This window comes from Trichoderma harzianum, assembly GCF_003025095.1.
Source record: "Trichoderma harzianum CBS 226.95 unplaced genomic scaffold M431scaffold_8, whole genome shotgun sequence".
Lineage (NCBI taxonomy): Eukaryota > Fungi > Ascomycota > Sordariomycetes > Hypocreales > Hypocreaceae > Trichoderma > Trichoderma harzianum.
The window spans coordinates 165,132-189,041 of NW_020209256.1; the positions used below are offsets into that span (position 1 = coordinate 165,132).

At 49.2% G+C, this 23,910-nt stretch overlaps 11 protein-coding genes across 11 annotated transcripts in view; 6 read left to right on the forward strand and 5 right to left on the reverse strand.

Moving 5' to 3' along the window:
- Positions 1-521: 521 nt before the first annotated feature.
- Positions 522-2,277, forward strand: M431DRAFT_88721 (hypothetical protein; the record flags this gene model as incomplete). Its single annotated transcript, XM_024923945.1, has 3 exons — positions 522-683; positions 739-1,829; positions 1,887-2,277. 3 exons carry the CDS (start codon positions 522-524, stop codon positions 2,275-2,277), a joined length of 1,644 nt encoding a protein of 547 aa, XP_024772723.1.
- Positions 2,278-2,426: 149 nt separating this feature from the next.
- M431DRAFT_496379 (hypothetical protein) lies at positions 2,427-3,539 on the reverse strand (the record flags this gene model as incomplete). The annotated part of the gene is made up of 2 exons (XM_024917487.1): positions 2,427-3,459; positions 3,520-3,539. The coding sequence occupies 2 exons, from the start codon at positions 3,537-3,539 to the stop codon at positions 2,427-2,429; spliced, it is 1,053 nt and encodes a 350-aa protein (XP_024772724.1).
- Positions 3,540-4,711: 1,172 nt separating this feature from the next.
- Positions 4,712-5,002, reverse strand: M431DRAFT_6645 (hypothetical protein; the record flags this gene model as incomplete). Its single annotated transcript, XM_024921705.1, has 2 exons — positions 4,712-4,864; positions 4,940-5,002. The coding sequence occupies 2 exons, from the start codon at positions 5,000-5,002 to the stop codon at positions 4,712-4,714; spliced, it is 216 nt and encodes a 71-aa protein (XP_024772725.1).
- A 1,730-nt stretch (positions 5,003-6,732) lies between these two features.
- On the forward strand, positions 6,733-8,195 carry M431DRAFT_456766 (hypothetical protein). The gene is made up of 2 exons (XM_024915321.1): positions 6,733-6,971; positions 7,024-8,195. Exon 2 carries the CDS (start codon positions 7,070-7,072, stop codon positions 7,865-7,867), a length of 798 nt encoding a protein of 265 aa, XP_024772726.1. The 5' UTR covers positions 6,733-6,971; positions 7,024-7,069; the 3' UTR covers positions 7,868-8,195.
- Positions 8,196-8,355: 160 nt separating this feature from the next.
- M431DRAFT_456823 (hypothetical protein) lies at positions 8,356-9,079 on the reverse strand. Its single transcript, XM_024915322.1, has one exon. The coding sequence runs from the start codon at positions 8,854-8,856 to the stop codon at positions 8,494-8,496; it is 363 nt and encodes a 120-aa protein (XP_024772727.1). The 5' UTR covers positions 8,857-9,079; the 3' UTR covers positions 8,356-8,493.
- A 222-nt stretch (positions 9,080-9,301) lies between these two features.
- Positions 9,302-11,672, forward strand: M431DRAFT_6647 (hypothetical protein; the record flags this gene model as incomplete). The annotated part of the gene is made up of 5 exons (XM_024921706.1): positions 9,302-9,463; positions 9,591-10,061; positions 10,119-10,975; positions 11,033-11,228; positions 11,292-11,672. 5 exons carry the CDS (start codon positions 9,302-9,304, stop codon positions 11,670-11,672), a joined length of 2,067 nt encoding a protein of 688 aa, XP_024772728.1.
- Positions 11,673-13,790: 2,118 nt separating this feature from the next.
- M431DRAFT_483234 (hypothetical protein) lies at positions 13,791-15,115 on the forward strand (the record flags this gene model as incomplete). The annotated part of the gene is made up of 3 exons (XM_024916108.1): positions 13,791-14,029; positions 14,093-14,194; positions 14,257-15,115. 3 exons carry the CDS (start codon positions 13,791-13,793, stop codon positions 15,113-15,115), a joined length of 1,200 nt encoding a protein of 399 aa, XP_024772729.1.
- Positions 15,116-15,237: 122 nt separating this feature from the next.
- M431DRAFT_456829 (hypothetical protein) lies at positions 15,238-18,151 on the reverse strand. Its single transcript, XM_024915323.1, has 5 exons — positions 17,762-18,151; positions 17,362-17,674; positions 16,687-17,278; positions 15,713-16,622; positions 15,238-15,634 (listed from the first exon to the last, which is right to left on the reverse strand). The coding sequence occupies exons 1-5, from the start codon at positions 18,006-18,008 to the stop codon at positions 15,360-15,362; spliced, it is 2,337 nt and encodes a 778-aa protein (XP_024772730.1). The 5' UTR covers positions 18,009-18,151; the 3' UTR covers positions 15,238-15,359.
- A 66-nt stretch (positions 18,152-18,217) lies between these two features.
- M431DRAFT_89215 (hypothetical protein) lies at positions 18,218-18,394 on the reverse strand (the record flags this gene model as incomplete). The annotated part of the gene is made up of 1 exon (XM_024924000.1): positions 18,218-18,394. A coding segment is annotated over one exon (177 nt), but the record flags the coding sequence as incomplete, so codon positions are not given.
- A 52-nt stretch (positions 18,395-18,446) lies between these two features.
- M431DRAFT_145858 (hypothetical protein) lies at positions 18,447-20,948 on the forward strand. The gene is made up of 4 exons (XM_024912714.1): positions 18,447-18,746; positions 18,808-19,004; positions 19,053-19,293; positions 19,352-20,948. Exons 1-4 carry the CDS (start codon positions 18,651-18,653, stop codon positions 20,582-20,584), a joined length of 1,767 nt encoding a protein of 588 aa, XP_024772732.1. The 5' UTR covers positions 18,447-18,650; the 3' UTR covers positions 20,585-20,948.
- A 1,868-nt stretch (positions 20,949-22,816) lies between these two features.
- The window catches only part of M431DRAFT_509430 (hypothetical protein), a 2,296-nt gene continuing 1,202 nt past the window's right edge, over positions 22,817-23,910 (forward strand). Inside the window, exon 1 of the mRNA XM_024919289.1 lies at positions 22,817-23,819. Within this exon, the coding sequence (XP_024772733.1) occupies positions 22,952-23,819 (868 nt within the window). The 5' untranslated portion in view covers positions 22,817-22,951. The remainder of the gene's footprint in view (positions 23,820-23,910) is intronic.

A 23,910-nucleotide genomic window follows, 5' to 3' on the forward strand; every position in this document is an offset into this window, starting at 1 on the left:
AAGGGAAAATCGTGATGACTAAGCCCGCCGACCGAATGCGGCATGGGGATACGTACGACAATCTGCACCAGGGCCTCGTATCCCACGATAGTCTCGTATTGGAACACTTGTCTTCTGCAAGCCGCCTCTCTCACGCGTGTCCAATCCTTCTAGAAGTGTTGAGAACCCTTGTCTGTCTCTCTATTTTTGGCCCGCTGTCTCAATTGCTCCCTCAGCAGGTCGAGGCCGCATCGCCACCTCAAACCTCAGCTTCAGCTATACGAGTATCCGCAGCATCGAATAGACGAATCGGAGTCGACGCCGCGGAGGAGCTCGATCGCTGATTTGGCAATCTCGCACGCCCTTGCGCCAGAGATCCTCGTACGAGGGCGCGATATAAGGGCCTTGGAGTCGCCCAGAGACATCGCAGCCAGCTGCATGCAACCTCTTTAACACCTGCCTACCATGTCGTCGACAGCGGCCACGGAGCCCAGCCTAGCGTCCAATTCAGGTTAGTCATGGTCTTCACGAGAGCTGGCGGGATGTCGTATGCTAAAGCTAGTTGTGGGACAGCGGCAAAGAAGAAGAACAACAAGAAAAAGAAGAATGCGAACAAGAGCAAAGAGCCGGCGCAGACGAGCAACGGCGATGCCAGAATCGACAAGGACGAGCTAGAGGACGAACCAGACACGCCCACAACCGCCGTAAGCCAGTGCTGAAGCTTCGACTTCTGTATAATCGCGCTAATCACGTTGCTAGGAAATCCCAAGTACGAGTAATGTCGACAACGCCGAAGAGCCCAAGAGCGAAACCAACGGACACCCAGTAGCGCCGTCGAACCACGAGCATCCTGAGCCGCATGCGCCTGCGCAACACCCCGACGGCGAATCCGACACATCGGCCAAGCTAGAAGCCATGAGTAAAGAGCGAGAGGCTCTCCGAGTCGAGGTTGAGCAGCTGCGGAAACAACTAGAAAGCATTCAAGAAAATCACCAGGCCGAGGTGTCACAGCTGCAGGCGGAGCTAGAAGACAGCAATGCCGCAAGAGAGACCGCCGAAGAGCAATACCAGACGCTACTTGGGCGAGTCGAGAAAATTAAGGAGACACTGAGTGACCGGCTTAAGCGAGACAAGGCCGAGTTAGAGGAAGCAAAGGAACACATAGAAGAGCTTGAGGCGCAAAACGAGGAGCTTCGAAATGCAGCAGAGTCGTCCAGTGAGAGCCTGGCAAAGGTTCGAGAAGAGCTCCAGGATGCCACGCGAGAGCTTACCACACTTCGAAGTCGCAATAACCTGTCGGCAAACAATTGGGGGAAGGAGAGGGAAGAGCTCATTAGGTCCATCCAGCATCTCAAGGAAGAGATGGAGACAACTTCCAATGCCATGGGCGAATGGGAAGTCATTGCCATGGAGGAGCGTTCTATTAAAGAGAATCTTGGAGACAAAGTTGCCGAGTTGGAGGAAGAAATTGTCGGGTTAAGAGAAGGATACGAGGCGGCTGCCGCCGAGCGCGATAGCCAGGCGACATTAATCGACAACCTTCAAAATGCGCTACGAGAGATCCAAGATGCCCGAAAGAAGGAGCTTCGCGACTTGGTTGAGACCAGTGAAGCCCAGCTCCAAGAGCAAAAGAAACTGGTACAAGAAGCTGTCGCGAAAGCTTCAGAAGCACAAGAAGCCAAGGCCGAGCTCGTCAAGGAACTCGAGCGCACCGTTCCCTTTGAAAAGGAGGTCAAGGAGAAAAATCTTCTCATCGGAAAGTTGCGGCATGAGGCTATTGTGCTGAATGACCACCTCACCAAAGCCCTAAGATATCTCAAAAAGACAAAACCCGAAGACAACGTCGATAGGTAAGCACTATCACCTATTGAGAGAGAATATGACAGTGTACTAACATATATTAACAGACAAGTCGTCACAAATCATCTACTCCATTTCCTCACACTAGACCGAGGCGACGCCAAGCGCTTCCAGGTTTTGCAGGTCATGGCCGGCTATCTGAACTGGACCGATGAACAGCGCGAACAAGCTGGACTTGCTCGTCCGGGAGGGTCTACCAACAGTCTTCGCCTTCCTCTCTCACCCTTCCAGCGCACTCCTAGCTCACCATCACTAAGTGCCGACATATTCTCCGAGCCTTCATCTGCGAGAGATCGTGAGTCCCTGGCAGAGCTCTGGGCTGGCTTCCTGGAACGTAGTGCACAAGAGGGAACCAGCGATGGCCCCTCAAGGAAAGGCAGCACAAGTAGCGTAGCAACTGCAGGTGTGACAATAGGCCGTCCAGAATCTAGGTCTTGATGTAGCTATTAGACAATGATAGATATTTTACAGCGCAATACATATTTCAGCATCGACGAAATGACTCAAAATTGTAGATGAAATGCAACTAAAGTGGAAGATGAATACAAAACAAATGTGTACATGAAATGCTATGCTATGCCAGGTCTCTATTCTTGTTGCATTGGTCGCAAGACATTCTGAGTGTATGTCTCTGCATCCCTCGTTATGTTTTGGATATCAATCCTGTTGCTCAAAGCGTCGTTCACCCCATCAATGACTTCTCGCTCCTCCATCACCTCACCCATGAGTCGGACCTCATGCTGCCAGTAAGCTTGGGAGCGCGACCGCAAGTCTTCATCGCGCATGATGGTATTCTTCACTATGCCAGCCGCGTTCACCTTGCTCCTGGCAGCTACAAGTGCTCGGTTGACAAGCTCAATCCGTTCCGCCGGAGATGGAGGCAGCACAAATGCACGATTGGTAGATGAAAGGTATAAAACATATGCAACGGCCGCATCGAGTGCCGCAAGGGCGACGAATCGGTAGCTTCGCATCGTCCAGTAAAAGAAGTCCAAGTCGTTAAGCCGAAGCGCCCGCGAGTTGGCCTGATAATTGTAGGAGCTGACAAAGTACACCTCCAGCCCAGCTAGAATGCCGGAACAGATTGTTGCTGTCGTTCTCCATTGCGAGCCGTATTTTCCTGTCACCGAAGGACTTGTGACGATGGCGAGGATGATCAGGTTGCCAATATGCGGCCACAATATTGAAGGGAGCGCATAGTAGAAGTAGCTCTTTGGTTCGTCGGCCGTGCAGAAGATACATTCGGCCAGCACTTCCGGGCCATACTGGAAATACAACAGACGGCTTTCCAGGTTGACAAACTTGGATCTCAATGTATGATCCCATGCTGTGAAGGCATTCTCAGGTCGTAAAGCCGAGACACGGTTGAACAACACATCGACCGGTATTTGTAGCCGGCTTTGAGTCTTGGTGAATATGTTTTCTGGGGAAGCGGCCGGTAGTGTTTTCACGACGAGTAGAAACGCAAAGAAGTAGAGCATGAATACAACTATACGAATCATGGGCGGAAGGGGTTGCACGGAGAGGCCATGTCGTTTGGGAGCTGCTCGGACGCTGCGATAGTAGGAGATGGCCTTTGGGAGCAGCATAGGCCCAAAGAAAAGGACAAATGCCCGGATGCTATGGTTGAAAGGATTAGTATTTCCTCCAGTATGCATGGTTTAACAGATATGTACTCACGAATCCCAAGAGATTGCCATTTTGAATGCCACACTCCGCTTAACAAAGCATGGGTGAGTAGGTGAAAGGGCAAAGTGGCCAGCGAGAGATAGACAAGGCTGAGACACCAAAAGTCCAGGTGGCGTCAACATATCTGCAGCCTTGTGTTGTTATCTAATCGCGAGTGGGGTTCATGTGACGAATTAAAAGCGAGGTTTATTTGTAGCCAACTTCTCGGCTTAGTCACATGTTTGAGGAAAGTTTCATCTGCCGAATGAATACGAAGTACCAAAACTACCTTACCCTAGAGAAAAAGTCGAAAAGAACAAATGAGCAATTTGCTATATAAATCAAGGTGGACGCGGTCCGGAGGTTGCATCAATATAAAAGAAGTATATAGATGATTTCACAGTTTCCGTTGTGATTGGAGTTTTTCCGTATTTCCATCCCTACGACGGTAATTTCAGTATAGCTTCTGAATTTACTATTCCTCTAGGAGAGGCATGAAGAGATGTCACATGTTTTACGACAACAAGTATAGTAAAAACATTTTCTTCTTTCTCCCAAAAATATACATGCAAGGATTATATACCACGCGTATACTTTATAGAAGTACCTCTAAACCATACAAGGTTTGCGGCAATATTTTTTGGGATACTAGCCCCTGATATAAACCTTTGCTTTGATAAGACACAATTTACTTGCAGTAGACTAGCATTGAACAAATAACTAAACTAAAATTGACAAAGCAAAACCCATTTTGTAATTGCTCAGTCTGTAATTAAGTATCTGTTAATGGTGTCATATGCATGTAGTGGGCTGGCAATGAAGGGGCTCAGCCGCAGCGATATCACAAGCAATAAACTATCAGGGGAAAAAAAGGGGACATAAAACGCGAACCATTTTTTTGCTGGAATAGCAATAGCAATACCGCAACAAAATATCAATTTTCGCTGTATATCGAAGCTATACCTGGTCTCAATCCAAAAAAAATACTCCCTCTCCTTCACCTAGATCATCCCAAAGTTGCGCCGTATTGTAAAAGTCTCAAGGAGCGCCTGATTTCGCCGTGCCGTGTTTTCTTCCATCTCTTGCCGCGCTACTGGGGTATTCGCATGTAACATTCGAGGCTCAAGCGCCCAATTGAGTCGGTTTCTTGGCCTTTGCATCTATCTTTGCTTGTAATGCTTTTGCTTCCTCTGCCTTTTTCCTTTCATCGGCTGTTGCTCTCGTCAGTTGACTGATTCGTCGCGGGTATTGAGTAGATTTGGTTATTCGCACCCTCGAGTTGCTTCCGTCGCATCTTTTCGGCATCGCTCAAGCCCTGCTTCGCCAGCTCAGAGCCAGACTTGCCATTGCCGCCTTTCTGTGAATATTTTTGATACTCCGTTAGTCATCCAATCTGTATTTGTTGGGCGTCGTTTACGGGCAGTTGGCTTACTGATTTGGCTTCCTTCTTCAAGTTTTTGGCACGGGCCAATTCACGTTGATTTCCGCGGGTCATGGTGGAGCGATTGGTACTGCTTCTAGATAACTTGATACAGCTGAGGATGTGAGGATGGATGAAGGAGAGGCTTTAGTTCGCGTCAAAGTATCTACGTGGACTTGCCGGAGTGGCTTCAGAGCCAATCGGAGAATGCCGTGCCTAGGGCCCGTAAGCATTCCATCTAAAGCCGCTAATATACTCCGTGTTGTAGCTCCTCATACTTTACACTACGTAAAGGTACTTGCGTCTGTGCTCTCCCTCGACGTGTGCCGTGTCTCGCTACTTGAGTTGACGATCTATGGCCGTTATATGACCATCCGATGTCGAGGGCAACTATGCAGGGACTTCCGCATTCGATATGCGAACCCTGTTTGCGACCCAGACATTCGGTACAAATCTCGGCGGCTAGGTTGAATTCGAGCCCGTTGCCGAAGGTGCCCGAAGGTCGTCGGTACAGTTGCCATGATCGGCTTTGCCTGTTCCCTTTCTCCCCATGTTCTCGGGACTAAAAGAAGCAAAGAGAGACTTTCTAGTTGAGAGAGCTGCTTTTTTGAATATCCCAGGCGCATTGACTATTTAAGAATCCATCCCGGCAGTTTGATGCATGAGACCTAACGACTTCGGTTCCTGTTCCGGCCATGAGACATGAATCTCGAGCCAACAACACAGTGCCATATACAGTGCCGGAAAGCTGTTCGGCACCGAGTGCAACTCCAACGTTTCCGAAACATTGGATTCTGCAACGGATAGTCGAGGGACTAAAGACGTGGTAAACCCTATTCTTGTTTAATTTCTTATTTGCGAAAATGTGCGTTTGTTGATGCCACAAGCATTCCTATCTTTGGTCGCACCTAAGGTTGTTAATGTCGGGGATGAAAGTACTCGCACCAAGTACCAGTACTTCCTTCACGCGCATCGGCCGCTAGCAATTTTTGCCGTGGGTACGTACCTGGAGTAGCGCTTCAGCACAGGGCCTGCAGAACTGCTGAAACACTTACACGCGCATTCGCAGCCAATCAACCCACCTCACAATCCCGGCCTTGAGATGGAACCAAAGACTCCCAACGGATGGCCCGTTTCTCGGCCGCTTGCCGCCGCGACTTCATTGGATCTTGTCAAACGACGCATTATCTCATCATGGCCCGATGCTGCTATTTGCAGACTCTCGGCGTGGCAGCAATCTCTGACAGGGCTTGCATAGGTGAGGTGGGATCGCGGCTCTGATCAGGAGCTCTGGAGCTTGATCAGTGTTGCGGTTCTGGTGCAAGCGCGGCCATTGATGGCGGCCGGATTGCTTATGAAACAAGCTGCTCTCGGCGCGGCTAATATTTTCTATTTTTCTATTCTGGCCCCTGGCCTGCTGGAGTGGTTCTGCGGAAACGATTGGCCTTGGAGGCTGGCGGGTGTTTGGCTGAAGCTGTGAATGAGACGACGGCCAGCTGTTTGCTGCGAGCGCCCCCATGATCTGTTGGATGCGCGTCAGAGGAGCGCTGCTTTTTCTCCAGCTGTGCTTTGTTTCAGCAGCAGGGGCTTTGTCTTTGCTTCTCTCGTGAGGGCGGCAAGCGGCCGTGTTGTGGTTGGCATCGATTGGGTGCGTAGTTCTTAATAAAGAAGTGCTGAGCCTCTCTTCAGATTGCCCACACCTTTTCTTCCAGCGTGCTTTTCGGATTTTCGTCCATCACTTTTTTTTTCCTATTGTCTTGCCTAACAATGGTATTTGTGTGAAAAGATATTGAAGCTTCTTTCCAATCGTTTTCCAGTAGCTTCACATTCTTTCCTTGTTTTCCTTCCACTCTCCTTTCTTCATACTCTTCATATTCATCGCCACCGGGCTGGTTCCCTCATTTTCTCGATCTCTCTCTGTGCATCTACTAGGCTTTGTTCTGTCGCCAACATCTATACGACTTGAACGCAGCACACTTCTTGAACTACGGTGTTTCACATTCATTCACTGACGGGCAGCATCTACTGTTCAAGCCTCTTGACAGTGAGTATTTCTCGCCAAACGTCCAATTTCTCCCACTGACCATTTTCTGTAGCACTCATTCCAACACAACTACCTTTTCACGAGCGATTACGATTACCATGGCTGGCTTCATGAAATCACCGGCTCTCCGTGGCGCTGGGCTGGTCGTTCTCCAGGCTCTTCGAGTGGCTACCGTTATTACCCTCCTGACTGCCGGCGCTGCCTGCTGGATCCTGATCATCAACGTCGAAAAGAACAAGCCGTACTTCATCTTCGAGTGCTTTACACTTTTTTTCGTCTCCGTTTTCTGCTCTTTACTCGCTGTCTCGGAACTTGCATTTGCGGAGTTTATCAAGGTTTACCTGCGTCGCATGTGGCCGGTCCTCTCCGACCACCATGGACTTAGTTGGCTGGGCTTTGGAATGATCATCATCGGCTGCAACATCTTGGGAATGCTCAATCACGACTTGAAGATGTCCTCCGCCCTGTCATCGCTGGTGCTGGCTGCGGGCATCCTTGCCTTCATTTTTGGCTTTCTCAACGTCGTCTGCTCCTTCATTTGGTGTGATAGAAAAGAAGGCATTACGTCTCGCGACATCCGCGCAAATGGCTCGCTGGCACAATCACAACGCCAGTATACCGAATACGATAATTCTATCCGGGCATCTCCCATTAGAAACGAAAAGTACAGGAGCAAGATTGCATCCATGTTCTGGAAGAAGGAAAAGGATGAATACGCGAATGGACATCCCGAGATCAGCCCTCCCTACACCAGCCACCCGGCCCGTGACATCGAAGCACAGAGCGACAGTCCTATTATTCCAGGACTTAAGCGCCCCGACACAGCTCTGCACCCAATGAACAGTCGCAGTATCCGCAGCAGTCGGTATTCTGAGGCCAACATGTCACGGTTTTGATCGCTGACAAAGGCAGAGCCTGGGGCCTCTTCCTCTCAAAGGGGAAAATTGAACAAAGAAAAATGGAAAGAAAAAAATCCGAAAATCGAAAAGAACATGACACTCATGATGGACAAAGAAGGTCCGAGAGCTGGACGAATGGATCAAGGGCGTTGAGGGCTGGGAACAAGCGAGGGCTGATAATACTGAGATACCCCAAAGAGGGCTGGACATGATCTTTCTGATTTGTTTGCATGTGCAGTTTTTTTTTAAAGAGTGATTTTTAGCAATGATTCAATGCGAGAAAAAAAACTTATATCATAAAAGAGAAAACATCTTGAAAGAAGCGTGACTTGTATGCTCTCTTCAATGTTCTTTGATCTTCGCCTGCATTTGGTGACATCAAGGACGTACCGAGCCAAGTCGCGTGGGCATGTGATCAAAGTAAGTGGCATTGATGCTGGTAAAACGTAAAGGAACAGGTACCCGAGGTATGGATTTTATTGTACCTTGGAAGTAGATGAGTGTAATCAAACCCTTGTTATTAGGTATCTGCATCGCGAAACAATGTGCCCACGCGCCTATTGTTTCCTTGATTTAGATCTCGGTTCTTCAGAACATTTGTCTCTACAAAGGTACCGGCTCAGCTACTTCACCACCAATGGGCCCGTGCGGCATCTGATAATTGATAAATCACGTGACCACAGATTAGCATCAACCTCTAAGCAATCGCTCCATCTGCCCATCCAACTCTGTTTGTTTTCCCTCCTCAATGATAGCTCTGGCGACCTGACGCTGCTCATTTGACGGTGCGAGCCTTCTCTATGCAGAAGGGAACCAGACTGTACCCTCGAACCTCGATATTTCGCATTCCCAGACGGACGGCTTGTCCTCCCTCGCCTCTCTACGCCTCTGCTTTTGGTGAGAACATCGTCAGCTCGGGAGGCATCTTCTCGCCACAGCGTCACAGCATTCGACTCAATCATTGGAAGTAGCCATTGTCGCGGCATCTCAGCAGCATCCCACAGACCTCAGGGGGTCATTCTAGCGTAGGCTTGCCTGCGGATATAGTGTTTGAAGTCGCGGCGAGTGAACTCGGTGGTATTAAGAAGCAGAGCTGAAGAGGGCTTTCTCAAGGTTCTATACGATAGTTTGTGGTTGGGTTTAGAGGTTGAGGACGGCGGAGGCCAGGATCAGTATCTCTTGGAGTAAACTTCGCCCCCTCCTGAACGTGCGATTATTGTGTCGGCTTTCATTTCGTTGCCTGGTATACGAAACTTAGCTTCATATCTCTTGTTCCAGGCGGCAGCATTTTTCTTTGTTTTGTCTACTGGGGCCTCTGCGCAAGCACCGTTACTCCTTGTTCCCTCTCTCCCTGAACGCATCTGATTGTCACGAGGCCTTCTGTTTGTTTTCTTAAGAATATTATTTGCATTATCGGCAAAGCAGTTCAAAATGTCATCTGACGGGGCCGAAGTGGCGGAGGACTATCGCCTTGCCCTGGAGGATCTCTCATCTAATATGCGCTTTGAAATTAGCAATTTGACAGTAATTGCTAGAGAAAATACTGAGCATGCATTGGCCATTGCAGATGTTCTGCAGCAGCACATACTTAAGGTAGGAGGACATTCTATTTGGCGTGTTTGGTTGATGGGAGTTACCTTGTGATGCGCTGCTCTCTTTCCGCTTCTCTTTCTCCCCCTTCTCCTTCTTATTGAATGCTCATATGCTCATATATAACTAGGCGCCACCGAACAAGAAACTTCCAGCCCTCTATGTCATGGATTCGATTGTCAAGAATGTTGGCACTCCGTATACGCTCTACTTCGGTCGATCGCTCTTCAAGATATTTATGGAATCATACGCGGTGGTTGATCACAGCATACGCAGGAAGATGGAGGAGATGCTCAAAACATGGAAGGATCCTGTTCCTGGATCAATGGACACGCGACCTGTCTTTTCACACGAGCTGGTACGGCCGATCGAGAATGCCTTGATGAAGGTCAGAGCAGCGAGCATGCCGCAGCAGGGCCAGGGTGGCATACCTGGACGGCCTCGCCCAGGAATGTTCCCTCATCGAAACACACCGACGCCGCCGGGAATGCGTGGATATCCCGGCCCAGCTGGGAATTTTCCGCCTCAACCTCACCCGTTCTCCAATGGAGGGCACCCTGGTGAGCCAATACCCGGCAATGCACCGCACCCTGGGCAGCAGGTCAGTCTTTCTCACCATGAAATGTGTTTGATATTCGTCTAACAAGTCTGTGTATAGCCCGCTCCTTATCCCCCACCATCCACCACGGGCTCTTACAACTCAACCCCTGTTCCCTTCCACCCGGCGTATGGTTCAGGTCTACCTCTGCCGTCTGGAATAAGCGTAGAGACCTTGAACAGTGACATTCAAAACCTGATTGTTGCTATGAGGGCCGAGTTCTCGCAGAACCCACATGATGGCGGTGTCCAGAGCAGATTAAAAGCTCTTTTGGACCTTCAGGGCGTTGTACAGCACTCGAATCTGCCACCAGACCAGCTTGAGCTCATTAAAAACAAAGTAACAGAACTTGCTGCCGTGACAATGAGGGCTCCTCTGGCTCGTAACTCTGCGACTTCTACACCCCCTATTCCAGCACCAGCGACGGCGCCGCCTCTGGCGCTTCCTGTGCACCCTCCTTCAACTTCTGTAACTCCGTCAGCTGTGCCAGCAGCCCAGTCTGCTGCCTCAGTGACCCTTGATTCATTGCTGGGGAAAGGGGCGATGGCGGCCTTGTTGAGCATGCAGTCAGCCAACTCTCAGAACACGACACCCCAGCCTCCGTTTGCTGGTGCTCCCATACGGTCACCGCAGATGGACCATATCGAGCCACCCAAGGCAGCCGCAGCTCCTGTCCCAAATGCCTCGTCCTTGTTAGATCAGCTTCGGGCAGCAGGAATGCTCCCACCTGCTACGCCTCCAAATATGCCGGCTCAAATCCCGATGCCAATTCCTCCACCGCCGCCCTCCATGTTCCCTCCAGGCCTTTCAGCGAGCATTGCTAGTTTGCTGGCTGCTCACAAGCCAGATTCTGGTCGCTCTAGCGCAGATGGACTGGGTGGCTCTGCTGGACTGGATTCGGCCGCTTTAAAGCTACAGTAAGTTGAGCCTCAATGTTTTGACCTTGCAATTGATTTACTCACAAAATGATGCAGATTCCGCCCCGACGCTGTCGCCGCGCTGTATGATGACCTAGGACCTCCCTGCACGCAGTGTGGACGACGATTCAAGACGGATGAAGAGGGGAGAAGGAAGAAAACGGCTCATATGGACTGGCACTTTAAAGTGCACCAACGAAGCACGGAGGCGGAGAAACGAGGCACACACCGGAGTTGGTATGTGGACCAGCAGGTAAGTTTCTTTCCCCTGATAGTAATTTCCGTAGAGGGAGGCAAACTCTGACTTGATATGCAGGATTGGGTCAAGGCTCGCGAGGCGGTTGATGCGATACACGATGTATCCTCCAAAGAGGAGTCTGCTCAAGCGTCAAAGGACTCAGAGGGCCCCAAGTACATTCTCGTGCCGGACTCAAGCAGCGGCATCAACAATGTGTGCCCAATTTGTCAGGAGAGATTCGAGAACAAGTGGTTTGATACCGTGCAAGAATGGGTATGGCTCGACACGGTCTTGGTTGGCAACCGAGCATATCACGCCTCATGCCGTGCCGAGGCAACAAGAGATCGAGAGTCCACACCAGGCCTATCACGACGCACGCCAGAGCCGGTGTTGGGAAAGCGAAAAGCAGAGACAGGTCTTACGTCACCAAAGACTAGAGTACAGAAGACATTTGTGTAATGACATGGGCATATTGTTTATTCGGCGGAAATGAGGCGTTGCTTGTTTGGCGCGGGCAGCCAACTGCACCGCGTCAGGAGATTGGATGCCAAGGGCTGTCTACCTACCTTTGATCGAAGCACATGGAAAACCAACATGGAATGGCGTTTGGATGCATTGCGGATCATCAATCTATTTCTGCGGATATTTCATTTCAGTTGAGCCGGGAGACTTGCGGAGTATACCATTGATTGAAAGATACAAAGAGCAGCGAAGAGACATTGGGAGGGCATGTTTTGGCCTTGCTTTTTTTGCCATCCATTTCCTTTTTCTGAACGATGTGGTGGATATTAGGCGGATTAACCACTGTGGCCAGCCAAGCGTGGGATATAAGAGGCATTTTCCAAGGAAAACAGGCGTCTAGCTCAATATATTTATAAATAAAGAAGAACTATGTTTGATATAAATTCTCTTGTGTAACTGTATTCACGCCGATGATGTAGATGCGTGTGAATGATGGATGTTGGCTGTGTTCTCATGTATTCTCGTAAGTTATTAGTGGAAGTACTTTAACTGGCTGTTGGGGGCTCTGAGTGATGATTTGTTCGAGTTTGCATGAATACAACTCCCTGAATTACATCCAATGACGGCAAATAAAACGTCTGCAGTCATCATCGTACCTATCATGTCCATTAGAAAGACACCGGACGCGTCCCGTGAGGCTGAACCTGAAGGATCAAGCTTATGCTCATCGCCCTCATGGCAACCTGGAAGCGAAGCTGGACTGGAGCGCCGTTTTTAGCGCCCAGCCGCACCTGGAAAAAGACCCATCATGCACTAACCCGCAGCCCCCACAGCGCTTGAGCACCGACGCTACAGTGGGTGCGAGCAAACAGTTTTAGCGCGCACTCCGCTCTGCCCCAGCCACTAAAAGCTGCTTACCTACGCAAGCAACTCCCATCCACCGGCTGTCGATCCGTCAATCACCAAATCCCATCCATTGGATTCAACCAAACCAAACCAATGCAGCTGTAACCACTCCCAAGCCTCTCTCCCCTGCGAAAGTCCATTCCCACCCCCCGGCAGCGACACGCGACAACGACGCGAAGGCACCAGAGTTTCTCGATTTTATTTTTATCTTTTGATTGCTGCAGGTCGGGGCTGGCCGGCTTCTGACCCGCGCTTCTCGATTGGCTCGTTGGCCTTGTTCCGACTTCCCTTCGCACTACAGCATGGAGGTGAGATTGGCATTTTCTGCTTCGTTCCATTCGCTCGCGGGCCTCTGCTTTTTATGGCTTTCTCAGCCGTCGATGCGAGAGGATTTTGCAGGTGCATGCGTGTGTCTCGATAAGCGCCTTGTCATACGCAAAAGGGCAGGGCTTTTGCTCCAGTGAGCTCTCGCCGTGTCCTTGTGTGTCACCCACTATGTCTCTTGTTGATGGCGAACCACAAGCTGCCCTTTGCCTTTTTGCCTTCACCTTTTCTTTTCTTTTTCTTGCCCTTTCCCTAGCCTGGTTTCAAGCAAACATCTGATACCTGAGACCCTCTCCCCCCTGGCTCGTGACCGGATCTTGCTCCCTCTTTTGACGTGGGATGACAGAGACATTTGCAGCTCGAGTGGGCACCGGCGAACATGGTTCTGGCTCGACTCGCTTGGGCAGCCGGCAAGTTGGGCCGCGGCAGCAGGAGGCCAGCATGCAAGAGCCGAGCAGCCCGTGTGACGGCTCGTGTCACCTTGATGCCTGATTGCGCTGCAACCGTGCTCGGAGGTTGAGGCTTTGGCCCTTGTTCTTGCTTTCCTGTGACGGGGGACTCTCGAGGCTTGTGCTGTGCTGTGCTGTGCTTAGCTGTGCGGTACGTGTGCTGAGGCAAGCAAGCCACGGCTGCGCAGAGACAAGACCGGTGAAGGTAGCTGCTGCTGCTGCTGTGTGTGTGTGTCAGAGAGATGATGAGAGAAGAGACAGCTTACTAGTGGACTGCCGGCAACCATCAGTCAGCTTGGATATTACTACGGAGGATTTTCCTTGCGTACATTGGTATCAACTGCACAAACCAAGCTCTTCACAAGCGTGGAGCAAAGAGTGCATATCTTGAAGCTGCAGACAACGTGTTCTCTCACCAGAGGGCGAATCATCAATCATGTCCCTAAGCCCCCCCATCTACGGCTCGCCTGCAGACAAGCAGCTTGCTGAGCTCGATGCCCTCAGTCGCTCCCCCGCTCGTTCAGGTGTTATGAGTCCGGCTAGGCTAAAACTTCAGCTTCTTTACGAGCAGAACAACCGAGGACCGGTATTAAAAGGTGCGCTGAAACCGGCAGACGCAGCCGGCGGCGCGCCAGAGAAGGGGAAGCCGCGTTTGTTGTTGATGGGACAGAGACGGTAGGTTATCCTGTCACAGGAGATCATGAGGAAAGCCCCATTGACGGATGAATGCATTGATAGGAGCGGAAAGTCATCCATCTCTAGTGTGGTTTTTCACAAGCTCGCTCCTAATGAGACCCTGTTTCTCGAGTCAACGGCACGAATACAAAAGGATACGATGGCGTGAGTTCTCTTCTCCCGTTTCGAATTGTCAATTCTCCTGGCTGATATGTTGAGGACAAAAGATCCTTTATGGACTTTCAAGTATGGGATTTTCCTGGCCAGATTGACGTCTTTGATAATCCCAGCTTCGACATGGAGGCCATCTTTGGCGAAATCGGGGCCTTGATCTGGGTCATTGATGCTCAGGACGACTATCTCGAGGCTGTTGCTCGCCTCAACATCACCATCCTTTCTCTGCAACGCACATATCCCAACATCAACATTGAGGTGTTTATTCACAAAGTAGATGGGCTTTCAGACGACTACAAGCTAGATATACAGCGAGACATTACTATTCGCATTCAAGACGAGCTGTCCGACCATGGCTTCGAAAATGCTCCCGTTACTTTCCATCTCACCTCTATTTACAACCACTCAATCTTCGAGGCCTTTAGCAAAGTCATTCAGAAACTGATTCCCCGTCTCGGAACGCTCGAGTCTATGCTCACAAACTTGTGCCGAACGTGTCGCTTCGAAAAAGCCTACCTCTTCGATGTGCTCTCCAAAATTTACATTGCCACTGACACCGCGACGGCTGACATGGCCAGCTACGAGATCTGCAGCGACTACATCGATGTTATTATTGATATTACAGAGATTTACGGGACGTGGCAGCGCAGCGACGAAGGCCGTAAACGCCTCGAGGGCGAGCCCTTTAATGCTAAATTAGAGGACCAAGTCGGTTGCTCGACAGCAGAGAGCTGCCTCGTTTTACACGACAGCCACAAGCCCATCATGCTTCGCGAAGTCGACCGATATCTTGCGCTGGTAGCGATTATGACGGATGATTCGTACGATAGGATGCCGCTGGTCAATATGAATGTCGAGGCGGTGGTGGAAGGGCTGACGGAGTTTTTTGACATTACGAAGCCTAAGAAATGAGGTTGGTTGTTGGGCTGTATGGGAATTGGGACAATGGCTGTAGTTTTGGCGTTTTATTGGTTAATCTGGGGCAGGGCAATGTTTATAGCCTCATAGTAAATAGTCCTTTGCAGAGTATTGTTGTCATTGAATTATTTGCCATTTTCGTAATTCAACACTATCTAATCGTTTCTCATAAGCCCCAACTGTCTAAATGCTGTATCAAGTCCTGCGATAGAAAGCCTACAACACCATGAAGAACCGTTTAACCGTCGGACGGAAATTTATATGTCCGCCATGTTGTGCGGTTGCTCCCCAAAAGACAAATTCGGGCAGGCAGATCCCCTCTAACTTGGCTTTTATCGTGAACTTCCATTCTAATGGGCCTGAGACTGTGGTGGTTGGCTGGCAGACTGTACTTGGGGAAGTGTTCGGCTGATGTTAAAGAAGACACCTGAGCAGGGTTTGCGGCATTATACGGGCTGTAGGAGAGTATTGACTCGTCTTGAATAGGAACAGAAAGGATAGCAGGAGTATTATCTGGAGTGTGTTAGTAACCAGGGCAAATCTGAAAAGGATGGGAATGGAGAGGAGGAAGGAAAATGAGTTGTAACATACCGGTATCGGTGCAAAAAAGAATAAGTGTCTTGTCGTCGAGGAACTTCATGTCTACCAGCGATCGGGGAGCGAGGTCGATGACGCAGGTTGTAGCAGGTTGATTATCGCTGATGCCGTTTGTAATCGTCATATCGACCCTGAAAACGTGCACTTTGTTGGGATCTTGCAGCGATGCCAATGCCGTGAAGACGGTCCCCGACCGTTTATCGGAGCTGCACATCTTCATGTCCATCTTGGTAATGGGATTCCCGATAGACATCTTCACCGGGTTGCCGAAGCGAACGCTGCGCCGCTTGGCTTCGGCGATGCTGCTAAAGATTTTGTTGGACCACGTCGTGGCATAACTTACGAGGAAGTCGACATGCGGGAAGGCTTTCATGCCGGGTTGGCCGGCTTCGCGCTTCTTCAGCTGCTTGTCCAGGACGTCGAGGAGCTTTGGACCATTCTCGATAAAGTTGTAATCAGAAGTGTAGTCTTCCTTGGTGAACTCGTTGAGGAATATGTCGAGCGGGCTGTTTGTTAGGTAGCGCTCAATGTAGGTTAAGACTTTGGAATGATCCATCATGGCCTCCTTGTCGGTTAGCTCGTCGTTTGCCGTACTGGGTCCTGCTAGTTGGTCGATTTGGAAGCGGAGCCATGCCGAAAAGGCGGAGAAATGCTGGAGTTCGTCCATTGTGTGGATGAGGACTTTGTGTCCGACCAAGGTGAGGCAGCTGACGATGTCGAGGACGCGGTTGAGATGGGGGATGGATAATCCGATGTCTTCGCGGTCGTTGTAGAAGCGGGCCAGGCCACGGAGGCGACTGAGGATGATGGAGCAGCGCTCGAGGGCTGGGAGGAGGTGCTGATGGACGAGACTGCGAAGGCCTTCTAGACCAGATACGACAGCCTTGTCCCAGCGTTTATGACCCTATATGTGGTTTCTATTAGCATGCGAGTGTTTTGGGGTGACAGGAAGCGAGACGTATACGTACTCGTTCTGCCAGGCTGTCGACGAGCCACTCCTTTACGGCCGGGTAGGCATGACCGGTTATGGCAGTGTGAAATAGAGCCGAGACGATATTTTTGGGGCCACTGCTCATCTCCTCCAAGCCTCCCTGGACGCTACGGAGGAAGCGAGACGGGAGCTCTCTTGCGTTTTTCCATTCAACCTGCATGTGAAGGGATATCTGCTTTAAGTACCGTAGCAGTGCTTGCAGAGTGGTGAGTTTGGAGGATAGGAGGGATAGGTTGATAGGGGAGAAGGAGAGGAATGGCAAGTCCATGGGGACAAGGTGAATTTCCTGGGGATCATTTTGCTTTTCTGCGTAGATGAGAGAATGCGTCGACACCTGTGGATGAGATGCGTGGTGTATCATGTGAATCGTACCAGATGATTCCGAGGGAGACGAATCGAGTGCTGGTTGTGGGAATGTGCCGATGATGAATGAGTCGTAGATGCTCAGCTGCAGCTTGCCGTCGCTGGTGCCCACGATCATGACATTGACTTGGTCATAAGTGTCCCGCTTGGGGGCTCGAAAGAGAAAGTCGATGCCACTGCGCAGTGTGAAAACAGTGGTATCCTCGCTGTTTTTATTTCATATCAAAGTCAGAGACGCTACTCATATGTATACATGTTTGGGATAAGATTAGTGAAAGAGAAAACTCACCTTGCACCAGCACTGCTCATCGGCAAGGGGCTGATCTTGGGAAGCGCCGTCTCAACCTCTAGAAAGGTGAGCTCCTGTGGAAGATCAAGTGGGATGTTGCCTCCCGTCTCAGCCCATCCCTTGGTGATTTCGTCCCCGATCCTACTAGAGACGGCACTGTCTGTCTTGCTGGCGATGATGGCGGTTGACCAGCCAATATGCGTGATTGCGGTCTCAGCCTTGTCGCATACCGGAATCTGGTGAGCAGCCTTGTTGTTTTCCAGGCCCATCAGCCGCACAACGCCATCACTCCAGCCCAAGGAGAGAAATTGGCCTGTTGTTTCCAGCACAAGTTAGATTGAGCGTTCCCATACTAGATATCCGATATAGCAATAATGAAGGAAGGTCTATGTTTACTTACCATCTGGTCTCCAAGTCACAGCACGCACTTCAGGCGCCGCCTCACCTGGAGCAGCAACCTGATGGATCTTGGACACAATCTGATCCGGCCGTCGATACACAAGCAGGTTCCTATCGTCTTGATCCCACGTTGCCGCCAGGTCGAGTGTTGGACAGCCAACAGGGAATCGTCGTCCCGCAGGCGTTTTTGTCTGGAGCTCAGTTTCGCCTAGAAGCTCCAGCTCCAGCTCCAGCTCAGGCGGCGCCATTTCCGAGACTCAAATCATTCCCCGAATGAAGAATTACCCATGTGCAATGCAGGATGAGAATTTGACATTTGCGAAATTCAGGGCATAGTGCAGCATATGAAGAGGTAGACTGGCGACTGTCTGAAATCGCTGACGAAGACGCGGGCACAGCGCGCTGTATTTTTTGCAAGACATTGCGAGCCATCGCTTCTTTCAAGAAGCAGCATTTTCTAGAAAGAAGATTCGGATATAATGTAGCAGAAAGATAATACAAGCACATACGACCATAGGTAGTGGAAAACTCGGGGTCCCGTCTGCTCCCCCATAGATAAGCCACTAACCGGCAGATTAGTAGTTGGGTGGGTGACCACCAGCGAACACCGGCTGTTGTATGTTTTTGCCTTTTTGTATTCCTTCCACCTAAAGACTTATAAGATGATCAACTCCACAACCAAGCACATACGACCATATCCATTGGAAAACACGGGGTCCCCCTCTCAACCTATCCAACTGTAACACGTTACATATTTTTATGTCCAGCTCGACATTTGCTAGCGCCTGTTTATTTGCATACTCTGCCAACCAAGAACGATTTTCAACCCCCTAGGTTTCCCAGAAGATTCACGGCCACACGCATCCGGGCGCCCTTAGATTAAAGCTCCAATGTTTCTTAATCTCATATTATGTCTTTTGCCTTCTCTTAATGCTGTCAAAGCCCATGGCGGTGGCCACGGCTGGACGGGACCCGTCATCGGGATCGTAGGTGATTTCGGCCACATTCGCGTACGCCGTGAGGACTTCGCTAACTCATGAGGGTTAGGATCTGGGCACAACAAATAGTCGCGTCGCGGTGATGCATCAAGGAGAGGTTGAAGTTCTTCTTCACAACAACGGAAGCACAGACCTTCCTATATGTATCGCCTTCCCTGATGTTGGTTTCTCGCTGGGCAAATCTGTGAAGGGTCCGCTGGAAGTAAACCCAAAGACAACCGACGTCGGCGTCGGGAATGATATTGAGTACGGCTTCTGATCACTCTACGTGCATTGTATACTAACGGGTTGGAGGCGTTACATTCCCTGCGATCTCAGTGGTGAGCGGACCTTGGCTGATATCGACCACTTGCCTTACAATCTAGGTTCCCGAGAGGGTCAGCCGGTCTTCAACGTCAAGAGAAACGGCTTAGAATGGCAATTCCCAGTAGAGGACGTTTACGCTAGAATATTTGCATATTTGCGAAGGAGAACAGAGGTATATCTCGGCAAGGAGGTTACTCATGCTGTCATCACGGCTCCAGCCTGCTTTAGTGTGAGTCACATCCAAAGCTTATCAAACACCAAAAACGGTTTCTCAAATTCTCATGCAGGCCAGCCAGCGACTGGGTCTCATAAATGCCGCATCCGTCGCCGGCCTCAATGTTCTCCGAATCGTCAGCAAACCCATGGCTGCCGTGCACGCTGTAGGGCTGGGGTGTGCCGGCCTTACCGGCAAATATATTGATGACGAACATCATGTTCTCGTCTATCACTTCGGCGGTGGTAATTTGGAAGTGTCGCTGCTGTATCATGATATGGGCGTATACAACACCTTAGCCGAGGATAGCGAAACCCGCCTTGGTGGTGAAGATTTTAATGAGGTGATTGTCAACTACCTTACTGTAGTTTACAACGAGAGGAATGCAGTCAATATCACTAAAGATCCCACAGCTATGGGAAAGCTCTATCGTGCGGCTGAAAAGGCTAAGCGGGAATTGTCGACGCGGACAAACACTCATCTCGAGATTCAGTCATTCCACGAGAGAAGAGATTTCTCTGGGACCCTGACACGCACCAAATTCGAGGAATTAAGTATGGGCTTATTTCAAAACCTTTTGGAGCCGATTGAACGACTTCTCAAGCTCAGCAATGTCAGCAAAGACCAGATCGATGACGTTATCCTAATTGGTGGCTCTACACATATTCCCAAAGTTCGGGCTCTCATTGAAGAGTTCTTTGAAGGAAAGAAAGCTATCAACATTATCGACGGCAACAGGGCGGTAGTCCTCGGTGCTGCATATGAGGCTGCTCTTCTCTCTGACGATCCTGATGTGTGGCTCAGCGCGCAACACTTCTGGGAACTCCAAGAAGCTATGCGTAAACAGTACAGCGGGTTAACACTGGGTGTTCAAACAAGCACTGGGGCCATGACCAAGCTGATTCGGCGTAGCACCCGTATGCCCACCAATGCGACCCAGACCTTTTCCACAGCCGTCGACAACCAGACTTCGATTTTCATCCAAGTGTTTGAGGGCGAGCGTTATCAAGCCCGTGACAATAATTTGCTCGGCCAGTTTTGGCTGACAGGTATTCCGCCCATGCCTCGTGGTATCCCTCGCATTGAGGTTGCATTGGAACTTGATTCCAGTGGTAATATCAAGGCTGTGGCCTACGACACGGGCACCGGTGCAGAGAAGTCTATTCTCATTCGCAACTCTGAGGACCGCATATCTCAAGAGCACCTCGATCGCATGGTCTTGGCGGCTGAGCAGCATGAGAAACAAGACTCGGCCATGCGTGAGCTGTTAAACAGCCAAGGAAGCCACCTCATCTTTGGACGCTGAAGATACTGTTGGAGAAGTTTTCACACAAATATAACCCAAACAAGGCTTATCATGTATGTATTGGGCCGCAAGATCTGAGCCCAATGCTACTTTTGTTTCTTACCACACAAATGAGGCGGAGCGTCGCTTGGGAAAGCCTAGTGAGGCTCTGTTCGCTATGCTTTGAGTCGCTATTGGACAAAAGCGCTCTAAGCACCGATAAATATGTACATAAGATTGCATACCTAGCACTTTTGTGTTAGTTGCCAGTATAGAGGGCTTATTGGATGTTACGTTGCCTTGCTGCGGCTATATGACCTCAAGGTGGAGGGAGAGATTCTTCATTGCAAGAACTTCTCTTGTAAGATTCTTCGTTGATTCTGCCACTATCACTTTTGAGCATCAGTGATTGATGTTACACTTGTTTCGTTATTATCAACTTCTCTTATATAATGAGCTGTGCATACAAGTATGGAGAAGGAAGCTTCCCATGGTCTCCAAAACTTATGCATTAAAATAGAAAATGTAAATGCGCAGAATCTATTAGCTTCTTTAGCATCTGATTTTGTTCTAGATTTAAATATCTTCGCCTGAATCTTTTCGACAGACTTCACATCATAATCGATACAATTATTCGTGGGGATTGAGCAGTCAATCTCGTCAAGAGTTGTACGGGTTACTATGCATATTTGCTATTGGGAGACATTCCAAGTCCTGTTTATTTCCCATTTCATTCGTTGTTTCCTTAGATTGACTGTGGTTATTCTTAAAGCTGGATTTTCTTTCACCCTGTTGGTAGTGTAATTGTGTTCCGACATGCACGGGCGCACGAGAAGCTGTAGGTTCACACCCCCTCCAGTACAAGGGCGAGAAGAAATCCTAGCCAATAAAATAGAGACGCGTTGTGACCATGGTCTTCACGTAGATGCAGCTCTTCAAGAGTCGCTAGCTCCTACTGACAGCTATTCCGCTCTATGCAAACAAGTTCAAATTGCAAATGATGCAAAGGATGGGTAATAGATCACTTACCTGCGTGTCTCGCAAACTTCAGATGGCGTAGAGGTTCTAGTGCGAAAACTGTCGCGGTGGCCTTTTACATGATGCGGGTGGGAACGTATGAGAACTACATGGTGTACATATTCATGGCTCTTGATCTGCACCATGTATCCCGTCCGCATATGAGGAGAAATGGTGTCCTGAAAGAATGTTGGATATTCATTCCTTCGCGGCAATGTCACTCACGATAAATTAGGAATCAGGATTAAGGCCTAATTATGTTTTTAAAGCTGTGGAATGAAAGATTGTCAAGGATGTATCAATCTCCTACACGGAAGTTTTTGTATACCTACCAATCATCACAAGGGAATAATGCTCATGACAGTCTTACTTTTAAAATTACTGCTTTAATTCTGTTTATTGATCTTGCCAAAATTTGAAGCGCTTGTATTTTCTTTTTAAGACGCTGGTAATTGGTAATTAGTATCGCAATGGTCCTACACTTATTAAATCCATTGTTCTATTCCATCCTTTATCCGCAGTATGTATTCCATGTATTCAATTAAACTCTAGAGCTCTTAATCCTCCTCATATGAAATGTATTTTAGTATAATATTTTTTACATACATACAACATTCTTCACATATACCATTCTTCACTTACCGCATTCTTCACTTACCGCATTCTTCACTTACCGCATTCTTCACTTACCCCATTCTTCGCATATAACATTTTTCACATACATTCTTAACATAGCATTCTCAATAGATTTATTGATATTTGGCCAAGGTTATACACAATTCATTCATAATGCAAAGTAGCTGAAGCTATATTATAAAATAATATCTAGTAATCTATCCATGGTTTATTATTACAGCTTTTTGTTAACAAGCAGGCACTGCCTCTATCATAGTCACTAGCTAGTCATACACTATAACAGCGTTGCCCAATAGATTCACCGCTGAAAGATTTTATTAGTTCCTGGGATTGCTACAGCAGTAAAGGTCAACAATATAGAGAAGAAAGAATGAGAATCCCAGTTTGGGGCTTATTGCACACTAACACCAATTCGAAAGATGTAATAGAAATGAAACTATCTAATATTAAAAGTATACCTTTGGCATGCTCGACGAATGATTTGATTCATACTTTCATAGAATGCCACTTCATACCAAGGTATGTAGGGCCCATGGCTTATCATTCATTCTGCAATAAGTATTGATTCCAGCATCAGCCTGATAAAAATATAGGGAATGTGACTTATCTAGAGGTAATAAACCAGTCCAGTAGGATCATTCATCCCCATCACGCTCCTTTAGTTATATCGACTCCCTAATACTCGCTATTTGCCGTCACCACACTCGTTCATCAGCCCCCCTAATCTTCAGCGAAATGCTCTATTTACGCTTTCTCGGATCAGCCCTTGCCTTAGCCGGCGTCATCAAGGCCCAAGTTGATCTCGGGACCGCCTTGTCTTTTGCAGTCCTTGGTGGATCCGCCGTAACCAACACTGGTCCCTCGATAATCAGTGGCAACGTCGGCGTCTCTCCTGGTTCAGCCATATCGGGCTTTCCTCCTGGCGTGGTCGTCAACGGAATGATCCATATGACAGATGCACTTGCGGCGCAGGCACAGGCAGATGTGACGACTGCTTACAATGTAGCGGCTGGTTTACAGCCTAACACCGACCTGACTGGCCAGGACCTGGGCGGTATGACGCTCGTTGCAGGTGTCTATTCCTTCTCTTCTAGTGCGCAGCTTACCGGTCCTCTCGTACTTGACGGCCAAGGCGACTCGAGTAGTGTCTGGGTTTTCCAGATAAATTCGACGCTGACCACGGCAACCGCTTCTTCTGTGATTCTTATCGGCGGTGCCTCGCCCTGCAACGTCTTCTGGCAGGTGGGCAGCTCAGCTACCATTGGTACCACCACTACTTTTGTTGGCAACGTGCTGGCGCTCATGTCTATCACTTTGGTCACTGGTGCAAGCTCCAATGGAGGGCTATACGCCAGGAATGGCGCTGTAACTTTAGATACCAATAATGTCAACGCCGGGCTTGCCTGTCCGGCTGTGCCACCGACGACGACGACGACAACGATAACCACTACAACTACAACAACAGCCACAGATACTACCACTACTACCACTACTACAACATCCACAGATACTACTACAACCACAGATACTACTACAACCACAGATACTACTACAACCACAGATACTAGTACAACCACAGATACTACTACAACCACAGATACTAGTACAACCACAGCTACTACAACAGCCACAGACACTACAACAACCACAGCTACTACAACAGCCACAGACACTACAACAGCCACAGACACTAC

Bases quoted from the DNA above. Each gene is read 5' to 3' on its own strand.
- M431DRAFT_456766 (XM_024915321.1), top strand. From the start codon at position 7,070: ATGGCTGGCTTCATGAAATCACCGGCTCTCCGTGGCGCTGGGCTGGTC.
- M431DRAFT_456823 (XM_024915322.1), bottom strand. From the start codon at position 8,856: ATGCCGCGACAATGGCTACTTCCAATGATTGAGTCGAATGCTGTGACG.
- M431DRAFT_456829 (XM_024915323.1), bottom strand. From the start codon at position 18,008: ATGGCGCCGCCTGAGCTGGAGCTGGAGCTGGAGCTTCTAGGCGAAACT. The intron at 16,623-16,686 runs GTACGTATACGT...AACCACATATAG, and splicing joins TCGACAGCCTGGCAGAACGA to GGTCATAAACGCTGGGACAA. The intron at 15,635-15,712 runs GTATGTTACAAC...AACACACTCCAG, and splicing joins TCTTTTTTGCACCGATACCG to ATAATACTCCTGCTATCCTT.
- M431DRAFT_145858 (XM_024912714.1), top strand. From the start codon at position 18,651: ATGTTTCTTAATCTCATATTATGTCTTTTGCCTTCTCTTAATGCTGTC. The intron at 18,747-18,807 runs GTAGGTGATTTC...CATGAGGGTTAG, and splicing joins CGGGACCCGTCATCGGGATC to GATCTGGGCACAACAAATAG. The intron at 19,005-19,052 runs GTACGGCTTCTG...AACGGGTTGGAG, and splicing joins GGCGTCGGGAATGATATTGA to GCGTTACATTCCCTGCGATC.